Source organism: Bos indicus x Bos taurus, chromosome 5, assembly GCF_003369695.1.
Source record: "Bos indicus x Bos taurus breed Angus x Brahman F1 hybrid chromosome 5, Bos_hybrid_MaternalHap_v2.0, whole genome shotgun sequence".
NCBI lineage: Eukaryota > Metazoa > Chordata > Mammalia > Artiodactyla > Bovidae > Bos > Bos indicus x Bos taurus.
This window is the reverse complement of record NC_040080.1, coordinates 63,380,347-63,407,735: the sequence shown is the minus strand read 5'-3', so window position 1 is coordinate 63,407,735 and position 27,389 is coordinate 63,380,347. Positions and strand designations below refer to the sequence as shown.

The 27,389-nt window shown below is 44.3% G+C and overlaps 3 protein-coding genes across 8 annotated transcripts in view; 1 reads left to right on the top strand and 2 right to left on the bottom strand.

The window, feature by feature from the left end:
- RBMS2 (RNA binding motif single stranded interacting protein 2) overlaps positions 1-11,368 on the bottom strand; it is a 78,209-nt gene extending 66,841 nt beyond the window's left edge. The window contains exon 1 of the mRNA XM_027542256.1: positions 11,112-11,368. The gene's annotated coding sequence lies outside the window, so the exon portion shown is untranslated. The remainder of the gene's footprint in view (positions 1-11,111) is intronic.
- A 183-nt stretch (positions 11,369-11,551) lies between these two features.
- On the top strand, positions 11,552-24,345 carry GLS2 (glutaminase 2). Of its 6 annotated transcripts, none has more exons than XM_027542245.1 (19): positions 11,552-12,009; positions 12,158-12,254; positions 15,696-15,795; positions 16,221-16,342; positions 16,904-17,033; positions 17,564-17,643; positions 17,728-17,891; positions 18,413-18,471; positions 19,748-19,780; positions 20,067-20,125; positions 20,674-20,740; positions 20,866-20,916; positions 21,124-21,300; positions 21,987-22,118; positions 22,233-22,325; positions 22,517-22,578; positions 23,096-23,172; positions 23,465-23,528; positions 23,680-24,344. In XM_027542245.1, exons 3-19 carry the CDS (start codon positions 15,715-15,717, stop codon positions 23,834-23,836), a joined length of 1,608 nt encoding a protein of 535 aa, XP_027398046.1. In that variant the 5' UTR covers positions 11,552-12,009; positions 12,158-12,254; positions 15,696-15,714; the 3' UTR covers positions 23,837-24,344. The 6 variants fall into 6 exon arrangements, with proteins under 6 accessions (XP_027398046.1, XP_027398041.1, XP_027398042.1 ...); XM_027542246.1 differs by having other exon boundaries at positions 11,907-12,009; positions 12,128-12,254; XM_027542240.1 differs by lacking the exon at positions 12,158-12,254 and having other exon boundaries at positions 11,571-12,009; positions 15,636-15,795; positions 23,680-24,345.
- Positions 24,309-26,403, bottom strand: SPRYD4 (SPRY domain containing 4). Its single transcript, XM_027542247.1, has 2 exons — positions 26,275-26,403; positions 24,309-25,938 (listed from the first exon to the last, which is right to left on the bottom strand). Exons 1-2 carry the CDS (start codon positions 26,357-26,359, stop codon positions 25,400-25,402), a joined length of 624 nt encoding a protein of 207 aa, XP_027398048.1. The 5' UTR covers positions 26,360-26,403; the 3' UTR covers positions 24,309-25,399.
- Positions 26,404-27,389: the final 986 nt, after the last annotated feature.

Sequence of the window (27,389 nt, the reverse complement as noted above, 5' to 3'; positions counted from 1 at the left end):
ATCTTCTATAAATTACTGTTTCTAATTTTCGGTCATACTCTTAATGATTGCAGCAAGCTAGTCCTAAGATATACATCAAACCTAGTATGCATTAAAAGTCCTGTAAGGTCCTAGGTAATTTTCATTTAATTATTCATTAAAGAAACACTTACTCTATCATAAACAGTGTGAAGCTCTTGCTGTTGTTGTTGTTTTGAAATTATTAATTAATTTTGGGCCACACCCTGAGGCATGTGGAACTTCCCCAACCAGGGATCAAACCCACATTCCCTGCACTGGAAAGGGTCTTAAAAACCGGACCACCAGAGAAGTCCACAAGTGTGAAGCTTTTTTTTTACTGTTAAGATCTGTCAACCATAAAAAAAAAAAAAAACTACTGGGGTTGTGTCAAAGGATTCGAGAGTCAACTTTGAGGGGACTCCCACTATCCAGAGATGGGATATTTGAGCATCAGAAATAAAAATTGCAAAGAATGTAAACATATTTTAGTTGTTCAAATTCATAGTAATTTTTAAAACTGACTGATCACCTTTGATATTATGGAACCAACTTATTATTCTATAAATTGGCAAGTAAAGAGAAACAAATCAAATATACAGCCTACCTTTTCTATATGAACTGTATCCGTGAATGACTAAATACTTGATGAAGCAAAGTCCTTATTTATACAAGAATTCAAAATAATAAATAAGGAATGATAGAACAAACCCTAGTGAAACAGTTGGTCTGGGCAATGATTATCAAAGGATATGAAAAAATCATTAAATTAAAAACTGATTGGGATCATAAGGAAAAAACTATATACAAATATTCCTTATGAATGCAGATATAAAAAAACCTCAATGAAATATTAGCAAACTGAATTCAGAAACATATAAAAAAAGGTTTAAACACCATGACCAACTGCAGTTAGTTCCAGGAACCCAAGGCTGGTTAAATATCTAAAAATCAAGTAATGTAATATGACATACTAATAGAATAATGGAAAATCCCCATGAACTTCCAGATGTTCAAGCTGGATTTGGAAAAGGCAGAGGAACCAGATATCAAAAATCCACTGGATCATGAAAAAAGCAACAGAGCTCCAGAAAAACATCTACTTTTCCTTTACTGACTACACCAAAGCCTTTTACTGTGTGGATCACAACAAACTGTGGAAAATTCTTCAGTTCAGTTCAGTTGCTCAGTCATGTCTGACTCTTTGCGACCCCATGGACTGCAGCACCCCAGGCCTCCCAACCATTGCCAACTCTCAGAGCTTACTCAAAATCATGTCCATTGAGTCCGACGTGCCATCCAGCCATCTCGTCATCTGTCGTCCCCTTCTCCCCCTGCCTTCAATCTCTCCCAGCATCAGGGTCTTTTCCAATGAGTCAGTTCTTTGTTGAGTGTATAGAACTTCTCCATCTTTGGCTTCAAAGAATATAATCAATCTGATTTCGGTATTGATCATCTGGTGATGTCCACGTGTAGAGTATTCTCTTGTGTTTTTGGAAGAGGGTGTTTGCTATGACCCAGTGTGTTCTCTTGGCAAAACTCTATTAGTCTTTGCCCTGCTTCACTCTGTACTCCAAGCCCAAATTTGCCTGTTACTCCAGGTATTTCTTGACTTCCTACTTTTGCATTCCAGTCCCCTATAATAAAAAGGACATCTTTTTTGGATGTTAGTTCTAGAAGGTCTTGTAGGTCTTCATAGAACCATTCACCTTCAGCTTCGTCAGTATTACTGGTTGGGGCATAGACTTGGAATACTGTGATATTGAATGGTTTGCCTTTGAAACAAACAGAGATCATTCTGTTGTTTTTGAGATTGCATCCAAGTACCGCATTTTGCACTCTTTTGTTGACTATGATGGCTACTCCATTTCAAGAGATGGGAATACCAGATCACCTGACGTGCCTCCTGAGACATCTGTATGCAGGTCAGGAAGCAATAGTTAGAACTGGACACAGAACAACAGACTGGTTCCAAATCGGGAAAAGAGTACGTCAAGGCTGTGTATTGTCACCCTGCTTATTTAACTTATACGCAGAGTACATCATGAGAAAGGCTGGGCTGGTTGAAGCACAAGCTGGAATCAAGATTGCTGGGAAAAAATATCAATAACCTCAGATACGCAGATGACATCATCCTTATGGAAGGCAGTGAAGAGGAACTAAAGAGCCTCTTGACGGAAATGAAAGAAGAAAAGAGTGAAAAAGTTGGCTTAAAACTCAACATTCAGAAAACTAAGATCATGGCATCAAGTCCCATCACTTCATGGCAAATAGATGGCAAAACAGCGGCAAGAGTGACAGACTTCATTTTCTTGGGCTCCAAAATCACTGCAGATGGTGACTGCAGCCATGAAATTAAAAGATGCTTGCTCCTTGGAAGAAAGGCTATGACCAACCTAGACAGCATATTAAAAAGCAGAGACATTATTTTGCCAACAAAGGTCCATCCAGTCAAAGCTATGGTTTTTCCAGTAGTCATGTGTGGATGTGAGAGCTGGACTAAAGAAAGCTGAGTGCCGAAGAACTGATGCTTTTGAACTGTGGTGTTGAAGAAGACTCTTGAGAGAACCTTGGACTTCAAGGAGATCAAACCAGTCCGTCCTAAAGTAAATAAGTCCTGAATATTCATTGGAAAGATCAATGCTGAAGCCAAAACTACAATACTCTGGCCACTCGATGGGAAGAACCAACTCATTGGAAAAGACCCTGATGCTGGCAAAGATTGAAAGCAGGAGAAGGGGACGTTAGAGGATGAGATGGTTGGATGGCATCACCGACTCAATGGACATGAGTTTGAGTAACCTCTGGGAGTTGGTGATGGACAGGAAATCCTGGTGTGCTGCAGTCCGTGGGGTTGCAAAGAGTGGGACACGACTGAGTGACTGAACTGAAATCCCCACGATCATCTCTGTAAACGCAGAAATAACATTTGACAATATCCAATACTCATTCATGATATAACTAATTCATGATCTCCTAATAATAGAAATTTTCATTTTAATAGACAAAGAATAAATACAAAAACCCTACAGCTAACTTCACGTATGCATGCATGCTAAGTCACTTCAGTGTGTCTGACTATGTGTGACCCTATGGACTGTAGCCCACCACGCTCCTCTGTCTATGGATTCTCCAGGCAAGAATACAGGAGTGTGTTGCCATGACCTCCTCAGCTAACTTCAACTTAATGCTAAAAAACTGAATGCATTCCCCCTAAAATCAGGAACAAGGCAAAGGTGACTGCTCTCACCATTTCTGTTCAACACTATGCTGGAAGTTCTAGACAATATCCTAAGAAAAAGCAAGCAAACAACAACAACAAAACCAAATAGCTTAAAGGCATCCAGATTGGAATGGAAGAAATAAAGCTATCCTTATTCATAAACACAATTGTCTGTGCAGAAAATCCTAAGGAACCTACAATAAAACTGCTAGAATTAATAAATGAGTCCAGTGAGGTCACAGAATACAAGATCAATATACAAAAATCAACTATATTCCTACACACTAGCAATAAACAGACTCAAATGAAATTAAGAAAATTCTATTCATAATAACATCAAAAGGAATTAAATGGAAATAAATTTAATCAAACAAATGTAAAATTTATACACTGAAAAGTATAAAACATTGCTGAGAAAAATTAAAGAAGTAATTGTTAAGATGATAATTTCTACTAAATTAATATATAGTTTCAATGTCAAAATCCTAGTAGGCTTCTTTGCAGAAGTTGATAAGCTGGTGAAGCTGCAAAGGACCTAGGATAACCAAAATAATTTTGAAAAAGAAAGAAGTTTAAAGATTTACACTGAATTCAAAACTTACAAGAAAGTTAAAATACTCAAGAGAATGTGGTATTGTTATAAGGATAGGAATGTAGATCAATGGAACAGAATTGAGAGACCAGAAGGAAACCCTTATATTAGTGGTCAACTAATTCTCAAAAAAGGTTTCCACAAACAGTGCTGGAATAATCGGATATCCACATGCAAAAAGAAAACTGAGATCCTTAAATCACACTATTCACAAATATTAATTCGAAATGGATCACAGAATTAAATGAAAAAGCTAAAACTATAGTCTCCTAGAAGAAAACAGGAGAACATCTTCATGACTCTGGACTAAAATTCTCAGACACAACACCAAAAGCACATGGCATAAAAGAAAAATATGATAAATTGGACTTCATTAAAATTTTAAACTTTTGACTTTAAAAAGATACTATTTTAAAAATGGAAGAAAAAAAAAAGTCACTAGCTGCAAGAAAATATTGCAAATCACATATCTGATAAAAGACTTGTGTCTAGAATATACAAAGAACTCTTAAAACTGAATAATAAGACAACAATCCAATTTTTAAATGTACAAAAGACTAGTGGTGCCCAAAGACATTTCATCAAAGACATCTAAAAGACTAACAAGTACATAAAAAATCAGAATCATTGGCTTTTAGGGATATGCAAATTAAAACCACAATGAGAAACTACCATATGCCCATTAGAATGGCTCAGGACTAAAGAATCCGCCTGCAATGCAGGAGACGCAGGTTCGATCCCTGGGTTGGGAAGATCCCTTGGAGAACAAAACGGCAACCCACTCCTGTATTTCTTGCCTGAAAAATCCCAAGGACAGAGGAGCCTGGTGGCTACAGTCCATGGGGTTGCAAACAGCTGGACAAGATTTAGCGACTAAACAACAACAATCAAAAAGACATTAAGTGCTGATGAGGATGTAGAGAAATCAAAGCTCTCATACACTGGTTGTGGGAATGTAAAATGGTACAGCCACTTTAGAAAACTGGCAATTTTCTTTAAAAGTTAATCGCATTATTACCATATAGCTTTATAAAAGTTTTGATATCCGGTGGAGAAGTCCAGACACTTCTTCACTCTTTTTCAGAATTATCTTGGCTTCTCTCTTTTGTTTTCTACTAAGATTTTAGGATTCATGAAAATTCTGTGCAAAACCCTGTTGAGATTTTGATTGGAATTGTGTTAAGATTATGTTACTTTGGGGACAGCCTCCATCTTTTTGATTCTGTTTCCCTCCATTTAACACTCTATGTGTTCCATTACTCGCTCAGTCATGTTCTACTCTTTGCAACCCCATGGACTGTAGCCCGCCAGGCTCCTCTGTCCATGGAATTCTCCAAGCAAGAATACTATAGTGAGTAGCCATTCCCTTCTCCAGGGGATTTCCCCAACCCAGGACTCGAACGCAGGTCTCCTGCATTGCAGGCAGATTCTTTACTATCTGAGCCACCAGGAAAGCCTCTTTAGTTGTCTACTACCACGTAAGATATTACTGTAAACTTAGTGGTATATAACAACACATATTTATTATCTCACAGTTTCTATGTGTCAGTTGTCTGGGCATGGCTTAGCTAAGCTACAATCAGTGTTGGCCAGGGCTGAGTTCTCATCTGAGGCTCAAAGCAGGAAGGATCCACTCTGTCACATGATACTTGGCAACATTCAGTTCCTTCCAGGCTTTTGGATGAGGGCCTCACTTTCTTGCTAGGTGTTGGCTGAGAGCTGCCTTCAGTTTCTTAGCATGTGGCTTTCTCCTTAGGACAGCTCACATGGCAGCTTGCTTCTTGAAAGCCAACAGGGAAAGTAACGATTGCTGTATTCTGTTTATTAGGAGCAAACCAGAGGTCCCATTCATACTTAAGGGGAAAGGTATACACAGGCATGAAAATCAGGAGGTAGGTATCATGGGAGCCAGCTTAATATATATAGTATACCTTTCCATTAACTAATTTCTCCCTAAAATTCTTTTATTAGGTTTATTAATTCTATATTAAGTTTATTTATATGTACTTCTCAGCGTGTAACACCATCATAAAAAATAGGCATAATTATTACTTCAACATAGCAATGCTACTGATTTCTGGATACTGATCTTTTTATCTAGCAACTTGCTGACCTCTTATTAGTCCCAATAATTTACCTGTTACTTGGATTTTCCTTATAAATATTATTTGTGAATAATGACAATTTTGCTTTCTCATAATCTTTATACCATTTATTTTTCTTGTTTTACTGGACAATAAGACGACTTTCAATAAAATATTTAACAGAAGTAGTAAACCCAGGCCTGTTCCCTGATAAACCTTTTGTCAGGTTTATCAGGATATTCCTTTCCTTGCCTAGTAGACTAAGAACTTTCAAGATGAACAGATATTTAATTTTACCAAATATTTCTTCTGCAATGATCTGGAGGATCAAATAGATTTTCTATCTTAATCTACTGATTTGATAATTATGCACATTTGCTAGTATTAAACCATTCTAGCATTCCTGGGATAAAAATTTCTTGATTACAAAAATGTATGATTTTTGCATCTATGTCTTTAAAAGTAGTTTTCCTAAACTGTTCTTGTCTGGTTTGGGTTTTAAAGTATATGGTAATTTAACAAAGCAGGTTGTAAAGTTTTTCTTCCTTTTCTCTTTTGTGGAACAAAGCAAATTAAGATTGGGATTATCTGTCCTCTGAAAGTTTCACAGCACTCCCACATAAACTGTCTATATATTTTTTCTGTATAAAATGTTTAAACTGCAAACTTCTCATCTCAACATGCTCTTAGATATTTCCCAACACTCCAGAAGATTCTAGTTAGTGCCTTCCCTTAGCTCTACAATAGCTGTTCTAAGTACTTACCGGTCAAGCTTTCTACCTCACTTCTTCCTATAATCTCAGCATATAATATTTACCTCCTATCTGCAACCTTTTCATCTCTACTGCCTTTCCTCCTCTGCATACTGAGATGATAGTTTTCTTAAAAAGACAAAACGAAAATACAAACATTCAAAACAAACAAAAGCCCCTTCCCTGAACTGTACATTCTTCTCTAGCTATTCTTATTCTTATTTTCCCCACAATTAAGAGCTCGCTACATTTGCTAAGTGTCCACATCTCTCATGAGAAAACATTCTTCCCCCCCCCCCTTTTTTTTTTTTTTTTACTATACTTTAATTTATGCTAGATTTGGGAAACCAGCAGTGGGTTCTATAAAAACAAAACACAATCAGATTTGCATTTCTCAAAGGTCACTTGTGGCTATGCTGTAAAGAACAGATTGGAAGTGAGTGAAACTGATGGGAGGGAGACCAAAATTAAGAAACTTAACTAGAATAGTGGCAATGGGAATGGGGAGAAGTAACAGTTTTGAGACTTATTATGGAGAAGGAAATGGCAACCCATTCCAGTATTCTTACCTGGAGAATTTCACAGACAGAGGAGCCTGCCAGGCTACACAGTCCACGAGGTCACAAAGAGTCCGACACGACTAAGCGACTAACACATACACACACACAGAGGATCTGAAGGATGAGGAAATCAAAGATTACATATTTATTGATGAATAATAAGTCATTGAGTAGAAGATACAAATGGAGCAATCTGACTACATAAAGATTAAAAATTCCCATATGGAAAACTACAAATGGAAAACCAAAAGTCAAATGATTTGGGAGGTAGAGGGATGTATGGAACTCATTTCACAAAAGGCTAAACACCAAAACTCTAATAATCAACAAAAACATGGAAAAACATGTAATTCATAAAAAAGGAAACACAAAATGCTCTTAAACACATAAAGATGCTCAACCTCATTTGTAATTTTTAAAAAGTAAAATAAAAACAACACTGAGATACCATTTTACACCTATTGGAAAGAAACATTTTTTTTTTAAGTGATAATGAACTGAAGTAAAAGTGGAAAAACAAGTACTCTCCTGATTACTGGTGAGACTGTGTTACCAATATGGAAGGCAACAGGGCAACATCTATCAAAATTGCAAATGTATATACCTTTTGACTCAGCAATTCTACCTCTAGGATTTAACTCAGTTATATTTGCAAACCTGCAAAATAAAAAGGTATTCATTCGTATTCACTGCAGCATTGTAATAGCTACTGCTGCTGCTGCTGCTAAGTCGCTTCAGTCGTGTCCCACTCTGTGCGACCCCATAGACGGAAGCCCACCAGGCTCCCCCGTCCCTGGGATTCTCCAGGCAAGAACACTGGAGTAGGTTGCCATTTCCTTCTCCAATGCATGAAAGTGAAAAGTGAAAGTGAAGTCGCTCAGTAGCATCCGACTCTTAGCGACCCCATGGACTGCAGCCTACCAGGCTTCACCATCCATAGGATTTTTCCAGGCAAGAGAACTAGAGTGGGGTGCCATTGCCTTCTCCCTGTAATAGCTAACGTAACCATAAAACATATTGTTTCGTCCCAATCAGGACCCTTTAAAAAAACGAGGGCACTGTTAATATTTAAACTGGGACAAATGGCATAGATGAGACTGTCCCAAACAAACCAGGAAATGAAGTCCTTCTAATAATAATAGAAAAGGGAAAACACAAAAATTCACCAATAAGGGACTTTCAAAATAATAATGATATATCTAGACAATGGAATACTACATAGCCATAAAAGAGAGCACAGTATATACTGATTTGGAAGGTTCTCCAAGATGTACAGTAAAAAAGATACATAATCATTTTCAATTCATTCCATGAATATGTCAGAGTTCCCAGTACTTGTATTTTATCCAGTAAAAGACAATATTATGTTACAAATGGAGAAACTAAGTCAGGAAGGGATGTACACCAATAGCAACATTAGCAGCCATGAAATTAAAAGATGTTTGCTCCTTGGAAGAAACGCTATGACCAACCTAGACAGCATATTAAAAAGCAGAGACATTACTTTGCCAACAAAGATCCGTCCAGTCAAAGCTATGGTTCTTCCAGTAGTCATGTATGGATGTGAGAGTTGGACTATAAAGAAAGTTGAGTGCCAAATAACTGATGCTTTTTAACTGTCGTGTTGGAGAAGACCCTTGGGAGTCCCCTGGATGCAAGGAGATCAAACCAGTCAATCCTATAGGAAATCAGTCCTGAATATTCATTGGAAGGACTGATGTGGAAGCTGAAACTCCAATCCTTGGTCACCTCATGCAAAGAACTGACTCATTGGAAAAGACCCTGATGCTGGGAAAAATTGAAGCGGGAGGAGAAGGGGACGACAGAGGATGAGATGGTTGGATGGCATCACCGACTGGATGGACATGAATTTGAGTAAGCTCCAGGAGTTGGTGATGGACAGGGAAGACTTGGGTGCTGCAGTCCATGGGGTCGAAAAGAGTCAGACACAACTGAGCGACTGAACTGAATGCAACATTAGCAAAACAAACACTAATGATAAAATAACTTATATGAAATAATCTTTCACTTGGACTGAGATTCTAACTACAGTCTAAGAGTAGAACAAATGTGAGCCTCTAAATCATAACAAATAAACATCCTCCAAACATAAGCATCAAGTTTCTAATTTTGTACCACAGAAGATGCAGCTTTTCTGATTTTAAAAACTCGAAATCCTCCTCCATATACCACAAAACTTTAGCACAACCAGGGACTGACCTAAAAATCTACTATTAGAGATAGCTGAAAGAGTTTTCCTTCACTTGTGAAAAGTCAGATCTAGCTGGCCATGTCACAGTTGGCGAGTACTTCTGCAAAGATTCAACTAGATAGGACCTTTTCCAATCAGAAACAGAAAAAGAACTTGACACTGCTAAACTCTAACCACCTAGGATGACAAACTTGTATCTTCTTAAATGCTGTAGGCTTCTCAAGTCACCGGTCATCCTCATGCAAAAGCAGCTATGCTATAATGGAAGAATCAGTCCAAAAGTCAAACAACTCTATGCAGAGTCCAAAGTCTCTATGAAAAGAACCTCCCCTTCTACCCATAGATTTTTTTCACTGCCCAACCAGTTCCCACTATCTGAGAGAACTGGGGGAAAAGAGAGTGAGGAACTTATTACTGATTATAATTAAAGCTAATTCAAAAGAGCAGGGGCTAGGAAATAAAAAGAAGCAAATACCTTCTGGGTAATGCTTAGAAATGCCCTGATACATGTCATCTGTTTCTTGACAGCTCAAAAAGCTTCAGAGAAATAACATTCCTGTGAAATAAGGATACGATTAGCCTACTACATTTGGAAAAATCAATGCTGGCTCAAGTTTACACCAAGTATTAAGTCCCAGAACTTTCTTAAAGAATCAATAGGCAACACTGTAAAGCAATTATCCTCCAATTAAAAATAATAATAAAAAAAGAAGTAATGGGCAAATCCATTAATAAGGCAGCCAGGGTATGCTGGAGTCCCTGAATTAGAGTCCTACCTACAGAAGAAGGGATAGGGCAGTTAAGGGATGACTACAGCAGAGAAAAACAAACCAAAACAAAAGAAAGGTCACTCTACTTGGTTTTAAACTAAATAACATTCCAACCTTAACCAAGCCAAAGGAGAACTGCCTTTCCACAGAACATACCAGTGTATGGTTTTGATATTTCTTTTCCCACAGTTATCCTTGTTGCTCATTTTAATCCAAAAACAAAAAGGAAAGCTAGTGACATTCTGTGATACAGTAAGCCTCTAGCCAACTCTTAGTATTGTATCATACTGTCCCCACACAAATCTTCCTTCAGGAAAGAGGTCATTTCCTGGGATAATTCAATGGTTAATTTTGGTAAGGGCTGCATGGTGGAGAGGGCCTTGAGGTCAGAGACTGGAACCTATTAGAGGGGTTATCTGAGTCAAAGAAAATCTTAATTTCTGAGTCTTAGTTTCCTCATCTTCAAAATGGGACTAGTAACAGCTATTCTTTAGGTCTCTGGTAAGAAGGAGGGAGATTATATAAAGCGGTTGACACACCATAAGTTATTATTTCCATGAGCTTCTACTAAACGCTGTGAAGATACAGGCGAATGCTCTTCTTGTTGCAAATGATAAAATTTCTGAATGTGCTTAGTTTTCAAAATCCTTTTTGTACATCTTTTCTAACCGTGAGGAATACAGAGGCAAGCAATTAAAAAATAAGATAAAATTTCAGGAGCACCTAACGGTTTATAAAATGTTTAAGGGCTCAGAATTAAGGACACCTAAGTCTTAAACGGCCACTAAGTAGTAGAAATAAAACGAAAACCCAGGCACCCTAGCAACCTAGGGTGACCTTTCCTCCACCCACGGATCTCACTTAAGTGCTGCAGGCTGTTTCCAGCCGGGGTAATTTCCGGCCGTCTGACTCCTCACTCACCAACACCACGTGCTGGAGACTCGGCGTTCCGCCTCGATGCCGTACTACGAGGGAGGGTACTGAGGGCTGGTTCTGGCCTTCGAATGTCGAAGGTCACCTAAGAGGCCTCTTGAACATGGCTCACTCTTATCCGAGTGAAAAGGGGTACCGCTCTCCTCTCTCTCCGAGGCTTCCATCGTTCTGACCGCCACCGCGTCCTTGGCCCTCGCCACTGCCCCAACTTTAGCTTTCCCGCCCTCAGCGCCTTCATGTACCGCTAGCCGCAGCGGGCCAGAGCGCAGAGGAATCGGTCCGCTTTTATGGACGGCCCACCGCCTTGCTTTCATTGGATAGCCTCATCTTATCTCCGCCCCCAAGTTTTTTTTTTTTTAACTTTCTCAATGATTGGACCTGGGCGTTGTCCATCCCAACTCTCAAACACCGCCCCCTTCTCACCAGCTGCTAGACCCCCCCGCTCCCCACCCCCAGCCTCTGCTCCATCGCGTGCGCGTCTCCGCGATGCCCTGTCTAGGGGGAATTGGGTACACCTGGCAGTGTCCCGAGCCCTGTAGAGACCGGCCCCTCCTCCTGCACCAACCCCACCCACCGGGCCTCTCCTCTCCACTGCACCCCATCACTGAGCTCTCCCCACCTGGTCGGCGATTCTTCCGGCCCTCCCTCCAACCACCTCTCAGACGCCCTGGGCGCTCGGGCCGAGCAGGCGGCGAGCTGGGGGGATGCGCTCCTTCAAGGCTCTACAGAATTCGCTGAGCAGGGCTGGCAGTCACTGCCGGCGGGGAGGCTGGGGTCACCTGAGCCAGAACCCTCTCCTTACGTGGGGCGTCCGGCACCACCTCAGTGAGGCCGCGGCGCAAGGCAAGGAGACGCCGCACAGCCACCAGACGCAGCATCAGGATCAGTAAGACTCGCGGGACAGGGGCAAGGGACAGGCTCGCTCCCACTCCCACTGCGGTTCCCGCTAGCTTCCGAGTCCTATTCCCTCAGGAACGCATCCCATCTTCCTTCTCCTCTCCTAGCTTACTGTCCTGCGATGCCTTTTCCTTTAGATTTGGGGCTTTGGGTACGCCACGCTCGGGCGGTAAAGTGCCGTCCGCCCGGGAGGGCTTTTGGGCAAGTCGGTGCTCGGGATGGTGCCTATCCAAGGTGCGTACTTAATTGGGAATGCTGGTGGGCGCGGAGTGTTGCTTGGTGCACGTCTCTGAGTGCAGGGCAGTGTGAGCACTGCCCATCCTCACCCTCCTTTTCTCCCTGATCCTCGTGTGTATTTTCGAGGATGCGTGGGTGTGGAACAGCCTGCCTTGTGTCCTGGTATACTTGGATCTGTGTGTGACCTGTCTGTGTTTCGGCATGTAATGTGTGATGTTCGAGTGTTATCTGTACGCAGATACGTGCGTATGTCATCTGCGTATGTGTTGTGTTCGTAATCAGGACTCCCTAATCTAGAATAAGGGTGGTTCTCCTATTGGTTTTTGAAGGAGGAAAATCTATAATGGAGGGGAAGATCATAAGACGCAGATCTCCCAAACCAGAACCAGTCAAGAGCCATTAAACGTGCTGCGCAGGCGGCTCCCTGATTTAAGGTGTTTTCTTCCTTTGGTCTCAGTCAGCCTTAGAGGCTGAACCTCTCTCCCCCACCACCCAGGAACACTTGGTGGGTGAGCCTCTTGTCTTCCACACGCAGAAACAGACTGAGCAGGAAATTTTGTCGTCCCCAGAAGCCAACACAGACACTATGCAGGTAGCCCCTGCTTTTTTATAGCAAGAATAAGAAATGAACCAACTCCCCTGTCATTGACATCTATTGAGGACAATCAGAAAGACATGCACACTATAATTAAAATAACCAGACAGACCACTCTGTCTTCTACCTCACCACCACCGGATTTCCTGTCTCCAGGCCAGAATACTGGAGTGGGTAGCCATTCCCTTCTCCATGGGGTCTTCCCAACCCAAAGATCGAACTCAGGTCTCCCACATTGCAGGCAGATTCTTTACTGTCTGATCCACCCAGGAAGCCCCCTGTCCTGGCCAGGTAACATTCAATAAGCTTTATCTATTTATCCTTGATGGCTCAGTTGTAAAGAATCCACCTGCCAATGCAGGAGACTCCGGTTCTGTCCCTGGGTGGGGAAGATGCCCTGGAGAAGGAAATGCAACCCACTGTTGCCTGGGAAATTCCATGGACAGAGGAGCCTAGCGGACTACAGTCCATGGAGTCGCAAAAGAGTCGGACAAGAGTTAGCAACTAAACAATTTATTATTGGTAAGAATTGTTACTATGCTATACATCAGCCTCTTTTCAAGGAGACACAGAATGTTTAAACTTTAAAGAATAAACCTTCTGTCTCCCAGTCAACTTTCCATCCAAACTTTTCCCAAATAATCACCTTGAGAGAAATAATGGTGGGATAGAGAAAAGGTTTAATCTCCCTCACCCTCACATCTTCTGTGGGATGGGGAGCAAGAGACATCCCTGATTCCTGTACACACACACCTCCTTCCTTATCCTGTGGCTCAGGTAATAGAAGTGTGTGTGTGTGTGTGTGTGTTTAACTAGAGTATTTGATTTACAGTTGGAAGTGTTCTCAGGAAACTTGATCCTCCTACCTCTTGCTGCCTGTGCTCCCAGAGACTTCTTGGTTAAAGGCCTTGGACTGATACTCCTTTGGGCAGAAGGAGTTGAGGGCATGGAGGGGGATGGGCTCTGGGAATGTGGCACCATCCATGAGGGGAAAGTGTTCTTGGTGGAGGAGGGTAGCAAAGAGAAAAAGCCCTTTAATTCAGGTTATTGTTTTGTTTTTTTAACATTTAGCTTTATTTCTAATTATTAAAGAAAAACAAGGTAAATAGAGTATCAAGGAAAAAATTAAGGTCCCAATATTAGAGGCAACCATATATCTGTATTCAATATAAATCCATGATTTATATCCACATATATACTATATGCTATATATGGATATATAAAAATTTAACAAAAGTAGGATAATATTACTATTCTTTGATCGCCTATCTTTTCCATTTATAAACAGCTTTTAATATGATTTAATGTGTGCATGCATGATATTGTCCTTTTAATGGCTGCTGTTTTGTCATTGTAAGATTCCATTATATTGAGATATCCTAATTTATTTAACCAATCTTCAGTTTGGTTACTACATATTCTTATGCAGTTGTTCAATTGTGTCTTAAATTCTTAGGAAATTTTTCTCCGCAGAGACATCTGTCATTGATATCTTGTACAACCTTCTAGAGATATTTTATGCAAATATCAACAATTACATGTTGATATCTGTGGTAGGGGAACTAAGATCCCAATGCTGCCTGGCCCAGCCCTGCCTCCAAAAAAAACCAAGAAGACACGACAGTAGAGCAGGGAAGACTGTTTTCTGTCAATAAGGTGGTATGTTGTGTCATACCAGCAGCATAAGCAAAATCTAGGAGTTTGGGGAAGCCTTTACAGAGTTAATAACATTTGATATGGACTTTGTAGGATGAGCAGGACTGTACAGGTGAAGGAGGAAAAGGTCTTTCCATGCAGAAGTTTCAGTATACACAACAAAGGCCAGGAAGCCTGACAGTGCCTTAGCCCATTTGGGGAGCCACCTATTTATTACGTGTACCGTACTATAGTACCACAGTATAAACAGTGTTCTTCAGCTTGCTTCTCTTATTTACTTCTTTTGTTTACTCCTGGCATAACTGGAGTGTGAGGGCATGGTAGAAAGTAGGAAAGGAATGTTGGCAGATTTTAAAGAGCCTTTAATGCCATACCAAGAAATAGAACTTATTTTGTAGGTACTAGGGAACTATCAAAGGTCTGATTAGAGAAATGATATTTGAGTTTTAGAAAGATAACTGTCACATTGTGAACAATGGATTGCAAGTCAAGAGAATGTGTAATCGACAAACAAGGAGCCACTGAGCATCTACTTTGTGAAAGATAGTTTTTCATGGAATGTCGTTGAAATTAAACCTCACATTACCCATGTGAAGCAGATATTAAACCCTTATTTTAGAGATGAGGAAGCAGGTTCAGCTGTATTAAATAACTTGACTTACTATCCATATTAAGATCACACAGCTATTATGGGGCAAACTCTGTACTTTCTACTACCCCATTCCAACAGAGGGGGAGAGAAGAAAAGCACATGGATTTGATAAATTCATCCAGGTTTGGTTATGGGTGTAGGGTATGGGGATTGTCCAAATGATTCCATGTTTCCAGCTTGGCTTGTGGGTAAGTGGTAACACTATTAATCCAAATGGGAACAACAAGAGGAGCAGAGGGAGGGAGGCAGGCAAGATGACCTCAGACTTGGACATGGTGAGTTTGCAGTGCTATGGTACACCTAGAAATGCAGTTATTTAAGAGGCACCTAGAAACAAATGTCTGAAGTTTAGGAACAAAAGAAAGCTGGAGAACAGGACAGATGTGAAGGTTAGAATTATAGGGATAGATCAGAAGGTTCAGGGAGGACGTGTAGACCGAGGACACCTCCCTACTGATCAGCCTTGTTCTAACAGGAGGAGCAGGGAGCAGTTCTCAGGTTCCTGTCCTTCTCCCCTGTCTCTGCCTCCAAACAGTGACTCTTCAGAGAGTGGCATGCTGTCCCGTCTGGGTGACCTGCTCTTCTACACTATTGGTGAGGGACAGGAACGAATACCTATCCACAAGTTCACTACTGTAAGTTCCTCTCCACCTGCTCGGGATACTTATCCCTTAGGATCTCTGGAAACTGGGAAAAGGAAGGTAGGACAGGTACAAGGCAGCTAACGGGCGGCTTCATTATGAGGATGAAAAACAGCTGATGGTAGCAGATAGCCTAGGCTGTCCCAGAAAGGGTAATTCAACCCTCTGACTCTGCCTATCTTCCTGGTTTGGCACATACATCCAAGGGGGTCAGAAACCAGCTGCCTTGATGAAAAAGGGCAAGGAAACCCATGTTAGCCTTCAAAATTGTTATACTGCATCCTTTCTTAGTCTGCAAACCCATTTGTTCCACCTATTGTAGTAGTTGGGGTTGAGTTCATTGTGATCCACTGGGGAAAATGATTAGGATTGGATTATTGTCCTTGTAGTTGACCTTACCAGGCTTCTTTCCCCGGAAGGCGCTGAAGGCCACCGGACTGCAGACGTCAGATCCCCGGCTCCGGGACTGCATGAGCCAGATGCGCCGCATGGTTCGACAGTCCAACAGTGGTGGCCTCTTGGACCGAGATCTTTTCCGAAAGTGAGGGCCCGGGAAACAAGGGCACCCCCTCTCAAAACTGTTCTGGGGACACAGACTTGAACAGCCAGGAGGGATCCTAGGGATTCAAGTCAACCCCTCACTTAATTTTATTATTTACTGGTTACACAAGCAACACGTGAATATGCCTATACTTATTATAAAAATTCAAACAACAGAGAAATACATGTTCTCTTTTCCCTCTCTCCCCAATCCCAGTCCCTTTTTCCAGAAGTGAACAGATTAGTAAGTATCTTCTAGGTAATGTCCATATACATATGTAAACATTTAAGATTTAAAATATAAAACCTACTATACAGATTATTCAGGGTTTTTTTCCTCCTAGATAGTGTCTTGGAATATCTTTCCATATCATTACAACCCTTCATTTTAGAGGCATAGAAACAAGACCCAGAAAAATCCAGCGATAGACCCAAGGTTACATACACAGCTGTTGGTCCCAAACCCAACGACCACTCACACTTTTTATTCCCAACCCCCATGCCTCCACATGAGTCACAGCTGTGTCTCTCCAACTCTAACCCAATTGTGTCCGGGATCCAGGTGTGTGAGCAGCAACATTGTGCTACTGACTCAGGCCTTCCGAAAGAAGTTTGTTATTCCTGATTTTGAGGAGTTCACGAGCCACGTGGACCGCATCTTTGAGGATGCCAAAGAGCTCACTGGAGGCAAGGTGAGGGCCAGGGGATGGAGGGGCAAGGGCTCTGGGCCAGGTATACCTTGCTTCTCGGAGATTTCCTGGCGCTGGAAATCCAACTGACGAGAGATGAGAAGCAGAACCTCTAAAGTGGGGGACAAGAGCTTTATGTATTTTTACCTGTGATTTCTAGAGCAAGTGAGGGAATCTGATGTTTTTATGGAGACAACTGACATAAGGATTCAATAGAACTTTGAAAGAGACTATAGGGTTATTGAGCCTAAGGAGAGAAAGGAAAGCTAACCCAGTATTCTCTTTGTATTAATACCTTCTATGCACTTTACTGCTATCTCTATAGGAGTGTGTCTGCAGAAGGGTAAGGCCTAGGACTTAAGGCTTCAGTGTCTCTAGGAACACCAGGCAGGAGGGAACCCTGTTGTCCTGCACAAGTCAGAATTTTAGCTTTTATCTAAAAGATTCTCCTGATCCTGAACCTCAACTCTGTTCCCCCTCTCCATGTCCATTTCTCCATTCTGTCTCTGTTTTCTCTACCCACTCCTACGCAGGTGGCAGCCTACATCCCTCAGCTGGCCAAGTCAAATCCAGACCTGTGGGGTGTCTCGCTGTGCACTGTGGATGGTCAACGGTGAGATGCTGGGTGAGGAAGGGAAGACAGGGCACAGGTGCAGAGCATAGTCCAACCCCTTTCATGGCCCCCGTTTGCCTCCAGACACTCCGTGGGCCACACAAAGATCCCCTTCTGCCTGCAGTCCTGCGTGAAGCCCCTCACGTATGCCATCTCCATAAGCACCCTAGGCACAGACTACGTGCACAAGTTCGTGGGCAAGGAGCCCAGCGGCCTGCGCTACAACACGCTCTCCCTCAATGAGGAAGGTGAGCACTCCCTGGGCCCGGACCAGACTCACAGATGTCCCTTTCTTATCCCACCCCTCTCCCAAGGGTATGTGTTTCTTTGCCCTTTTTTTTAATCTTTGACTGCACTAGGTCCTCATTGCTGTACAGACTTTCCCTAGCTGTGGCGAGTGGGGCTACTCTCTAGCTGCGGAGCACTGTCTTCTCACTGCAGTGGCTTCCCTTGTTGTGGAGCACGGGCTCTTGGGCACTCAGTCTTCAGTAGTAGCAGCACTCAGGCTCAGTAATTGCAGTGCACAGGCTTAGTTACCTTGTGACATGTGGAATCTTCCTGGACCAGGGATCAAAGCCGTGTCCCCTGCATAGGCAGGGGGGATTCTTTACCACTGGACCACCAGGGAAGTCCTCTGCCCTTCCTGATCAGCTCTGTCACTCCATCCTCCCCAGCAAAGAAACCTTTCCCATCTACCCTGCAGAGTGGGCAGGCTGTAAAGGTTTTACTAAGTGGCTGATAAGACTCTGGGTGGTTTGTATTTCCCCAGGAATCCCCCATAACCCCATGGTCAATGCTGGTGCTATTGTCGTGAGCTCCCTGATCAAGGTCAGTGCTACCTAGGCTTCTGGAAGGTACTGCTTTCTATTCACCTTGTTCTTCTATCCTTCATATCTGCCTGTCTCTCCAGGGAGATTGGTGGGGCCTTGATTCCTTTGAGGGTGCCTAGGAGGCAATGAAGACACAGAAGGGACTCATAAATTATGCTGAGGACATTAGTAAGAGGAACTGTATCCCTGCCCCCACCCATGAGTCTGGAGCCCAGAGCTTCCTGGCCCAGAGAGAAGACAGCAGGTCCTGACCCCAGCCTAGAACCAAGGGCCAAATGCCAGACACAAGGGGAGGACAGCTCTTTTAGGTACTGATTGGCCACTTCTGGGTGAGGGACACATGGAAAGAAGGGTGAATGGCCAGACCGGGGCAGCTATTCACGTCACCCGGAGCTGTGAGTTGGCCTTGAGCAAGGAAGTCAGGCCAGCCTGTCAGCTGTAGGTCTCCCAGGGCTTGAGCAAGAACCTGAGAGCAGTGTGGGCAGCAACAATCCAGAGCCAATCACAGGCCCTCCTGAGGAAGGTGGTGTTAGGAACCCTCCCCCTAGGGACTCAGGTGTCAGAGTTCCTACAGTGTTGACACTATAGTTGACACAGAGAGGAAGCAATTGAAGGTTTGGGAGGGACCAGGCTCTCCCCTTGCTCTAGGATCACTCTGTCTACAACCCTGTATCTGGGACCTGCCTCATCCCATTCCCATCTAAACAGGCCCTACTGACGTGACCCTCAGCTAAAATCTTTAACTTTACTTCAATTATCAATATAGTTTATATAGTTGAGCATTACAGTGTATACAACACAAACCCTCCTCCCATTCCCATCACTCACTCCAGTCTTGAGATGGCTGTGGGCGTCAGGAATAGCACAGAGTAAGACTCCAGCAGGGGAATAAGCAATGAGGATGGGGAGCAGGAATAGGGGCGGGGCTTGGGGACAGGACTGGAACCAGGAACACGGAAGTGGGAGTGGGGGATGAGGATTGGCATTGAGGATGGAGATGGGAGTGAAACCCAGGGATGGGTGAGGCTCACAGATAGGGTGAAATTATCTGTACTCATTACTTGATCATAAACTCTAAATGGTTTTTAAGATCACTACATAGGCATGGATACAAAAAGTCTCAGTTAAAAAAAAAAAAAAAAAAGTCACTGTAAAACGCAACACACGCCCAGTAGCAAAACCAATCTAACAGTCTGTCTCCACTAGGTCCTTCTGGCCCTCCCTGTCAGCCTCCTAGGCTTAGAATACTGACAGCTCTTTTTGTTGCCTTGCAGATGGACTGTAACAAAGCAGAAAAGTTTGATTTTGTAAGTTCCCTCGCTGCTCAGCCCCTGGCTGCTTTTCTCTATGGCAAAGTGTCCATTCCAGCTGCCCCGGTGCCTGGCTTTAACCCCACTTTGATGGTGCACCAGCCCATACTAGAAGCCTTATTTTCAGAAGTGTGGGGATCTGGTGTCAGGGAGGAAGACCTTCAGAAGTCCCTGCTGGGATAAGGACTGAGGAGTGCAGAGGGTTAGGAGTGCAGAAGCCTGTGTGTGTTCACTAGGGGTCTTCACGCATGGGGTGCCTCCCATGCTTCCTTTTCTCTTCCAGGTCTTGCAATATCTGAACAAAATGGCTGGGAATGAATACATGGGTTTCAGCAATGCCACGTAAGGCCCTGTTCACAGGACTGGCTAAATGTGTGTGTGGGGGGCGGTGTTTTGAGGGTGTGTACACACATGCTGAGGGGCGCTGTGGGGTGGGGGGGCTTGTTGAATCAAGGAGGAGGATAGAATGTTAGGAGGAAGGAATCCCAGGGGAACTTTGACCTCCCAGCTTCCTCCCTGCCCCATCCTCCACATTTGTTTGCTTTGTAAAAGAATTTGTTCCATTTCTGTTTAGTACTTAACGTGAAAAACAGCTTGAGAGTCTGCACCTGGGCCCTTTCTTGCCAAGCTTTGCAAAGCCAAAAATGTCATTTTCCTAGGCTAGATGACCACACCATTGGGGTTTGGTTGTTTTTCACGCTACCATAAAGCTGGGCCCAGTGCTGGCTGAGGTTCAGACATTTCCTCCAGTATCACTGGGAGAATTTATAAAAGGGCTGATTTACTTTGACATGTGCGATCTAGTTTTCTGTCTGAGGGAAGGTATTTTTCCCCCTTCTCCTCACACCCATCTTTCCAATGTCAACTACTAAATTGGGTGTCTGCTTCAGATTCCAGTCAGAGAAGGAAACGGGGGATCGGAATTATGCCATCGGTTATTATCTAAAGGAAAAGAAGGTAACCGGGAGAGGCGGTAGAGAAAGTCCCTGGGATTCTGCGGCTGGTGTAAGGGCAGAGGGGGTTGGGGACTTCTGGCAGTGCGACAGGGACTGCTGATGGCTCTCTCCTCTTCTTCCTTGCAGTGCTTTCCTAAAGGGGTGGACATGATGGCTGCCCTTGATCTCTACTTCCAGGTAAGCAAACGCCGCCATTCAGGGTCAAGGGTATAACAGACTGCCTTCCTTCCTGTGACCCACAAGATGGTCACCAGGGGTCCCGGGGTCCTTCAGAAACACCAGGGCAATTTGTTGAAGAGTCAAGGTGTCAAGAACATTGCTTTACACCTCAGAGCACAGCATTCAGGTCCACTCCGCACCCTCACCTCTGCCTCGTCTCCACAGCTGTGCTCTGTGGAGGTGACCTGTGAATCGGGCAGTGTCATGGCAGCCACCCTGGCCAATGGTGGGATCTGCCCCATCACTGGAGAGAGCGTGCTGAGCGCGGAAGCCGTGCGCAACACCCTCAGCCTCATGCACTCCTGCGGCATGTACGACTTCTCGGGCCAGTTTGCCTTCCATGTGAGTGCGTCTGGCCCTGCCATCCATTCGTCACGAGCCCAGAGCTAAGAAGAGAGGACACTGACTCTCTGAAGGTGGAGAGGTGGACGTGTGTTCCTGCCTCTCACTCACTAACCTCCAGCCGGGCAATTTAGACCAAGAATCCTTAGGGGAGTTTGCCAAACACAGCAAGCCCCTCAAACACATAAACGCAGGAGGGTACAATTTCAGAACCACTCTGCTGCCGCCCTTCACACGGCTGGAGACTCTTCAGGTCTCATACAGGCGGTCACTTCCAAAGAGAGGCTTTTCTGACCACCCACTTCTCCACTGAGCACCTCCCTCCCTCCCTCCCACTTCATCCTCAATCACGGCACCCTGCTCTTTTTCTAGTGTGTTATCCTAAGTTGATTATTTTTGTCTTTGTCTACCTGTTTATTGTCTACCTCCTACCACCTGATTGTAAATTAACTGACAGACTTTGTCCTAGCTCTAGGACAGCGTCAGGCACAGAGTAGATAGGTTCCTTACTGAAGCCACAAATTTAAAAGAGGGTAGGGGCGGACAGGAATAAGAAAAGCTAATTTACAAGCCAACAGTTTGAGATGGGCGTGGCCTTGCCCATGCAGTCATTTGGGGTTGGCTAACTTGTTAACCCAGAGTTGGGGCATCTCTGGCTCATCCTCAGTTCCAACTTTGTCCCCAAGGTGGGCCTGCCGGCCAAATCAGCTGTGTCAGGAGCCATCCTCCTGGTGGTACCCAACATCATGGGGATGATGTGTCTATCACCTCCACTGGACAAGCTGGGGAACAGCTATAGAGGGGTCAACTTCTGCCAAGTAAGTTACTTTGCATATAGTACTTCGTATTTTTGAATGAGAAAATAAATGCAATTTTGAGCTCCTACTAAGTGCAGGGAGGAAGTAAACAATCTCTTTGCCTTACAATTCTAGAAGTTGGTGTCTCTCTTCAATTTCCACAACTATGATAACCTGAGGCACTGTGCTCGGAAATTAGACCCACGGCGTGAAGGGGGAGAAGTCCGGGTAAGGAGAACCCTTGGGGCGAGGGGACTCATAAGACTATTTCAGAAAAGAACATTACATAACACTTCAGTAAAACCCTAGGCTAAGTTAACCCCTAAGGCTAACCCATGAGGGAGGGGGATAGGGAAGAGCTGGGCATGGGTGGGTTCAAAGTCACAGTTCATCTCAGGCGGGTCTGATTTGTTTTCCAGAACAAGACTGTGGTGAACCTCTTATTTGCTGCCTCTAGTGGAGATGTCTCAGCTCTTCGAAGGTACCCTACTCTGACCAAATACACACAATAAAATACTCCTAGTCAGAGATCTCATTAGCCGTCAACATAGCCAAATAGTTAAGTGCTTCAGCCTTACAGTCAGACTGAATGGTCAGAGACTGTATTTAAATGAGTTTTTTTCTTTAAAGTACACTGACTGCCATGTGATAAGAACTTAATTAATGGTAGCCACTGTTGTGATTAATCTGGGTGTTAAAAGCAGAGTCCTAGGAGGTCGGTAAGACCTTGCCTCAAATGGACTACCAACATCAACGAATCTGTACTGGGCACCTACTACAGGCAGGCAGTGATGTTCCTGGAACCATCAGACTCCCCCCGACACAGGAGTTGACAGCCTCATCAGATAGAGAACACAGACTGTACAGAGTCCGCAGATCTCGTCATAAGCTCTGTCTTGCTTTTTCTGGAACTCATCCAGTCTGACCCCACTTCAGAAAGGCTACCAGTGACTTTAGGCTGATCTGGGCAACTCCAGCTACTTTCTACTCCCCTTTAGGTTTGCCTTGTCAGCCATGGACATGGAACAGAAAGACTATGACTCCCGCACCGCCCTGCACGTTGCTGCCGCTGAAGGTATCTGAAGGTTAAAAATAAAGAGGGGAGGCAGATCCCAAGACCTTTCTTTTCTACCAAGAGTGCCCCCCATTATGTGTGCCCTCAAGGTTACAGAGGAAACAACTAGTTTTTGTCTGGATGGCCTTCAGTGCTCAGGCTATTAACTGGGTGCTGCAGGGAGCAAAACTGGGAAGAAGCCTTCCCCCACCCCTTTTAGTTCAGACTCCAGCTGCCAAGTGTCTGTACTCATGTTACCACCACAAGCCTTAGAATCTGTACCCTCTCATTTTCCTTGTGCCCATGTTCCTAGGACACATTGAAGTTGTTAAATTCCTGATTGAGGCCTGCAAAGTGAATCCTTTTGTCAAGGACAGGTGAGTAGGATTAAGCTAAAGTGGGGGGGGGCGGGGACTGAAAATAGGCAACAACCTCTCTACTTCTGCGCTCCAGCCACCAGGTAGGTGTATAACCAGGGCACTCTTGATGTCTTCTTTGTCTGCTCATGGTCTCTGTTCCTCCTCTCAGGTGGGGCAACATCCCCCTGGATGATGCTGTGCAGTTCAACCACCTGGAGGTGGTGAAACTGCTCCAAGACTACCAGGACTCATACACACCATCTGAGACTTGGGCTGAAGCTGCAGCTGAGGCCCTGTCCAAAGAGAACTTAGAGAGCATGGTGTGAGCATGGGGCATGCATGGTCCCTGCCCAAGAAAAAGCACAAGCTGGCCACACACTTAACATATAACCACCAAACATGCTACGGAGGGCCGCACTGCTTCAGTGGGGACCAGGACTAAGGCCAGTGCTTTTTGTGAAAGAGTCAAAATACCCCCATTCCCTTGGCAGAAAGAGTATAGAGAAGTGCCTTTGTGGACACCTGCAGTAGAGCTATCTGCAAAGATTGTGGGCTTCTTAAAAGTACAGACTAATGGCTTAGCCCACTCCAGATCATCCCAGGTCTTCAGGCAGGTCCCCTCTTCTCTCCGAAGAAGCCATTCTGAGAGACAGTCTGGCGGAGGGGCTCTAGCCACATCACACGTGTATATATACACAGAAGAGGGAGCTATGTACCAGGCTTTAGTAGTCTGGAGACTTCCCCCTTGGCCAGAAGTGCTGCTGCTACTGCTAATAGCAATTTTATAGACAGAGAAAGTATTTTGTGCTCAAATAAACTTTAATTACACAAATTATTTTTGCCAGACCCAGTCCTTCTCTTTCTCCCCTAGGGCCACCCAGCTGCATTACCATCATAAAGGTATTGTAGAGTAAGATGGAACCACAGGGGCAGACAGAGCCCAAAGAATACATATTTCACACACATACTCACCCCACTAGGTTTTCCTCAATCCCAAATACTGCTTTAGATTAAGTGTATTCTGCTGCCAAGTGGGGGCAACTGCTCGGGTCTGAACAAACCCCCAAGTGAATTGTGTAAGACCTTAGGCCTCCTTCCTTGCTCTGGAAGTCAAAACTGTAGCTGAAATGAAGATGGACCGCCTGGAGAATAAAATTTCTAGCACTAATTCCCTCAATATCCCCCATGTGTCTCTTCCCCTTTGGTCATGATTGTAACTGGTCCAGTGATTGCAACAGATGACCAGGTATCAGAGGTGTGCAATTAAGGCAGATGGACTCAGGGTGAGGAGACCTGCAGCTGTGTGGGGCTGAGAGTCTTAACACTGAGGCATTAGGAAAGGAGGGCTCTGTTCTCATCCTGACACAGTCAGTAAAGCACTTCCCGAGGGAACCAGAGCCCAAACTCTGTATGTGCTGTACAGAAAGGGCCAAGTCATTCACGGCACCACTCCTCCAGCCAGAGGTAGAAAGGATTTACTCTGGAGAGATTAGGTAGAGCCCCCAAAACAAACGAGTTACATGTGGGCAAACGGAGGGAGAGGTAGCACAGTGATGAAATTCAAACAAAGCTGAAGGGTAAGACCCCCAGGACTGAATACAGTCTGAGAAAGGCCTGGACATAGGGAGGCAGAGAGATTGAAGGATTCAAGTCAGAGAAAGTACATTCATAGTAGCCTAGGAAATTGGCAGTAGTTTGGGGGAGGGGAGAGCGTGGCCGTATGCCTAGCTTTCACAAGGTAGGAGAAAGGAAGATAACAAATATTGCACAGAGGACCCATCTCTGAATTTTGGGAGCCAGCAGTTTCTTCGGGCACAGTTAAAAGGTTTCAGACACTTGGAGCAGGAGGCAGGCCAAGAGAGTGATTAGGGACTCCAGTCATGGACATACTAGAGCCCTTCAGGTACCTCAAGCCCTGAATGGGTCAGCAGCTCTCCATCCCAAAGGGCAAAGGCAGGCACCACTGGACCCCGGAAATCTGTCTGTAGTATGTGGACCACAGCAATCCGGCTCACATCCACCAGGCTCAGCTTCTGGGCCTCATACTCCAGCAGCAGCCCCACCTTCTCTGGCTGCCCCATGCCCTCAACTGGGGCTTTCTCGTTGGCCAACATGGTGTGCCACTTGCGCTGAGCATAGGTGAACACCCAGGAACGATCGTCAACACCGATGCAGCTATCGCGAGACATGTCCACATCTGCCACTCCTATCCGGAACTGCTGAGAGCGCTTCACTGTCACCTCCCAGTAATGCCTGCCACTGGTGACAGCTGTGTCTGCCAGCACAACTGCCCACTCCCGGAAGCGCTCCACATTAAGGGCTAATTTTGTGGGCTCCAATCCCACCATGCCGTATTTGACACCTGTGTCACCTTTGAAGAGTAACAGGCTGCTGTGGGCTGTCTTTTCTTCCAATTTGAAACTGATGCCTGCGGGCAGAGCAAAAAAACTGGATAATGACGTGAGCTAGAACCCTACAACATATACAAGCCGATGTAAAACAGACAAATCACGAGGAAACACGGAAGAGTCAGAATGTCGAGCGGACAAGAGAGTGGGGGCGCTTTAGTACGGGCAGCCCAAGGAGCCGAAAAACTCGGACTGGAGAAGCCGTGTAATTTAAAGAAACCAGTGTCCCGAGTTTGGAACGCAGGTGGAGGACGGGAATGAGTCGAAGGGGCTGGGAATGTTTCTCCCGCGGGCTCCAGGAATATTAGACGGAAACTATTTTGGACGTAAAAGAGAGTAAACGCATAGAATCCTACCTCTGCGGGCTTCCGCGGCGGCAGCCCCCAATCGTTTGGCTCCCCGGCGGCACAGACACAACGAACGTGCAAAGGGGAGCGCCATCTTGCGCCACGGATGAACAGGGCACGCCCCCAGCTGAGACCGCTGCCCCCGCCCATCTGCCCGCCTGCTCCTCTTGCACGTGGCGTTCGAGAGCGCGCGGCGCAGTGTGATGACGTAAGAGCCGCCATTTTAGTGAGTTCTGTTTCTGTTCCCTCGGGGGTTGGTTAATCGGTTATTTTGCGGAGAGGAATGCTGTTCTTATTTTAACTAAATAGGACGTTTAGGAAGTGTAGCAAGATGGTTATAAGTATAGATTCTAGAATTAAACAATGATTGGATTCGAGCCCACCACCTGTGTTGTTGTTGTTCAGTGGCTCAGTCATTTCCGACTGCGACCCCATGGACTGCAGCACGCCAGGCTTCCCTCCATCACCAATTCCTGGAGCTTGCTCAAACTCATGTTCATCGAGTATGTGATGCCATCCAACCATCTCATCCTCTGTCGTCCCCTTCTCCTCTTGCCTTCAATCTTTCCCAACATCAGGGTCTTTTCCAATGAGTCAGTTCTTCATATCAGGTGGCCAAAGTATTGGAGCTTCAGCATCAGTCCTTCCAATGAATATTCAAGACTGATTTCCTTTAGGATTGGTTGGATCTCCTTGCAGTCCACGGGACTCTCAAGAGTCTTCTCCAACACCACAGTTCAAAACCACTTAATTTTTCTGTGCCATAATAGTCTCATTGAAAAAAAGGTGTCTAGCTGTCAGCCATAGTAAAAGTTAAATGAGAGAATACCCTAGAGTACATCTTGACAAATAACAACCACTGGGTAAGTGGCGGTTGTTAACAATAAATATTAATAAATGTTGGTTTTGTGTTTTCAGAGCTGGTAAGGGAAGGTTTAACTCAATATTTGGTTTTCTCAGCTTACCCCAAAATATCACTATTTTGGTTCAGAATGGATCAGTTAAGTGGGTGATTATTGAGGGCCTACATTTTGAACGTTTTTATTTGCTTGAGTCTCTATATCCCTGCTTTCTAGAATTATAAAGCCTCTTCTCAACACTCTACTGGCCACCCAAATAACATC

Bases quoted from the DNA above. Each gene is read 5' to 3' on its own strand.
- GLS2 (XM_027542240.1), top strand. From the start codon at position 11,828: ATGCGCTCCTTCAAGGCTCTACAGAATTCGCTGAGCAGGGCTGGCAGT. The intron at 19,781-20,066 runs GTAAGTTCCCTC...TTTCTCTTCCAG, and splicing joins AAGCAGAAAAGTTTGATTTT to GTCTTGCAATATCTGAACAA. The intron at 23,529-23,679 runs GTGAGTAGGATT...TCCTCCTCTCAG, and splicing joins AATCCTTTTGTCAAGGACAG to GTGGGGCAACATCCCCCTGG.
- SPRYD4 (XM_027542247.1), bottom strand. From the start codon at position 26,359: ATGGCGCTCCCCTTTGCACGTTCGTTGTGTCTGTGCCGCCGGGGAGCC. The intron at 25,939-26,274 runs GTAGGATTCTAT...CTCTGCCCGCAG, and splicing joins CGCCGCGGAAGCCCGCAGAG to GCATCAGTTTCAAATTGGAA.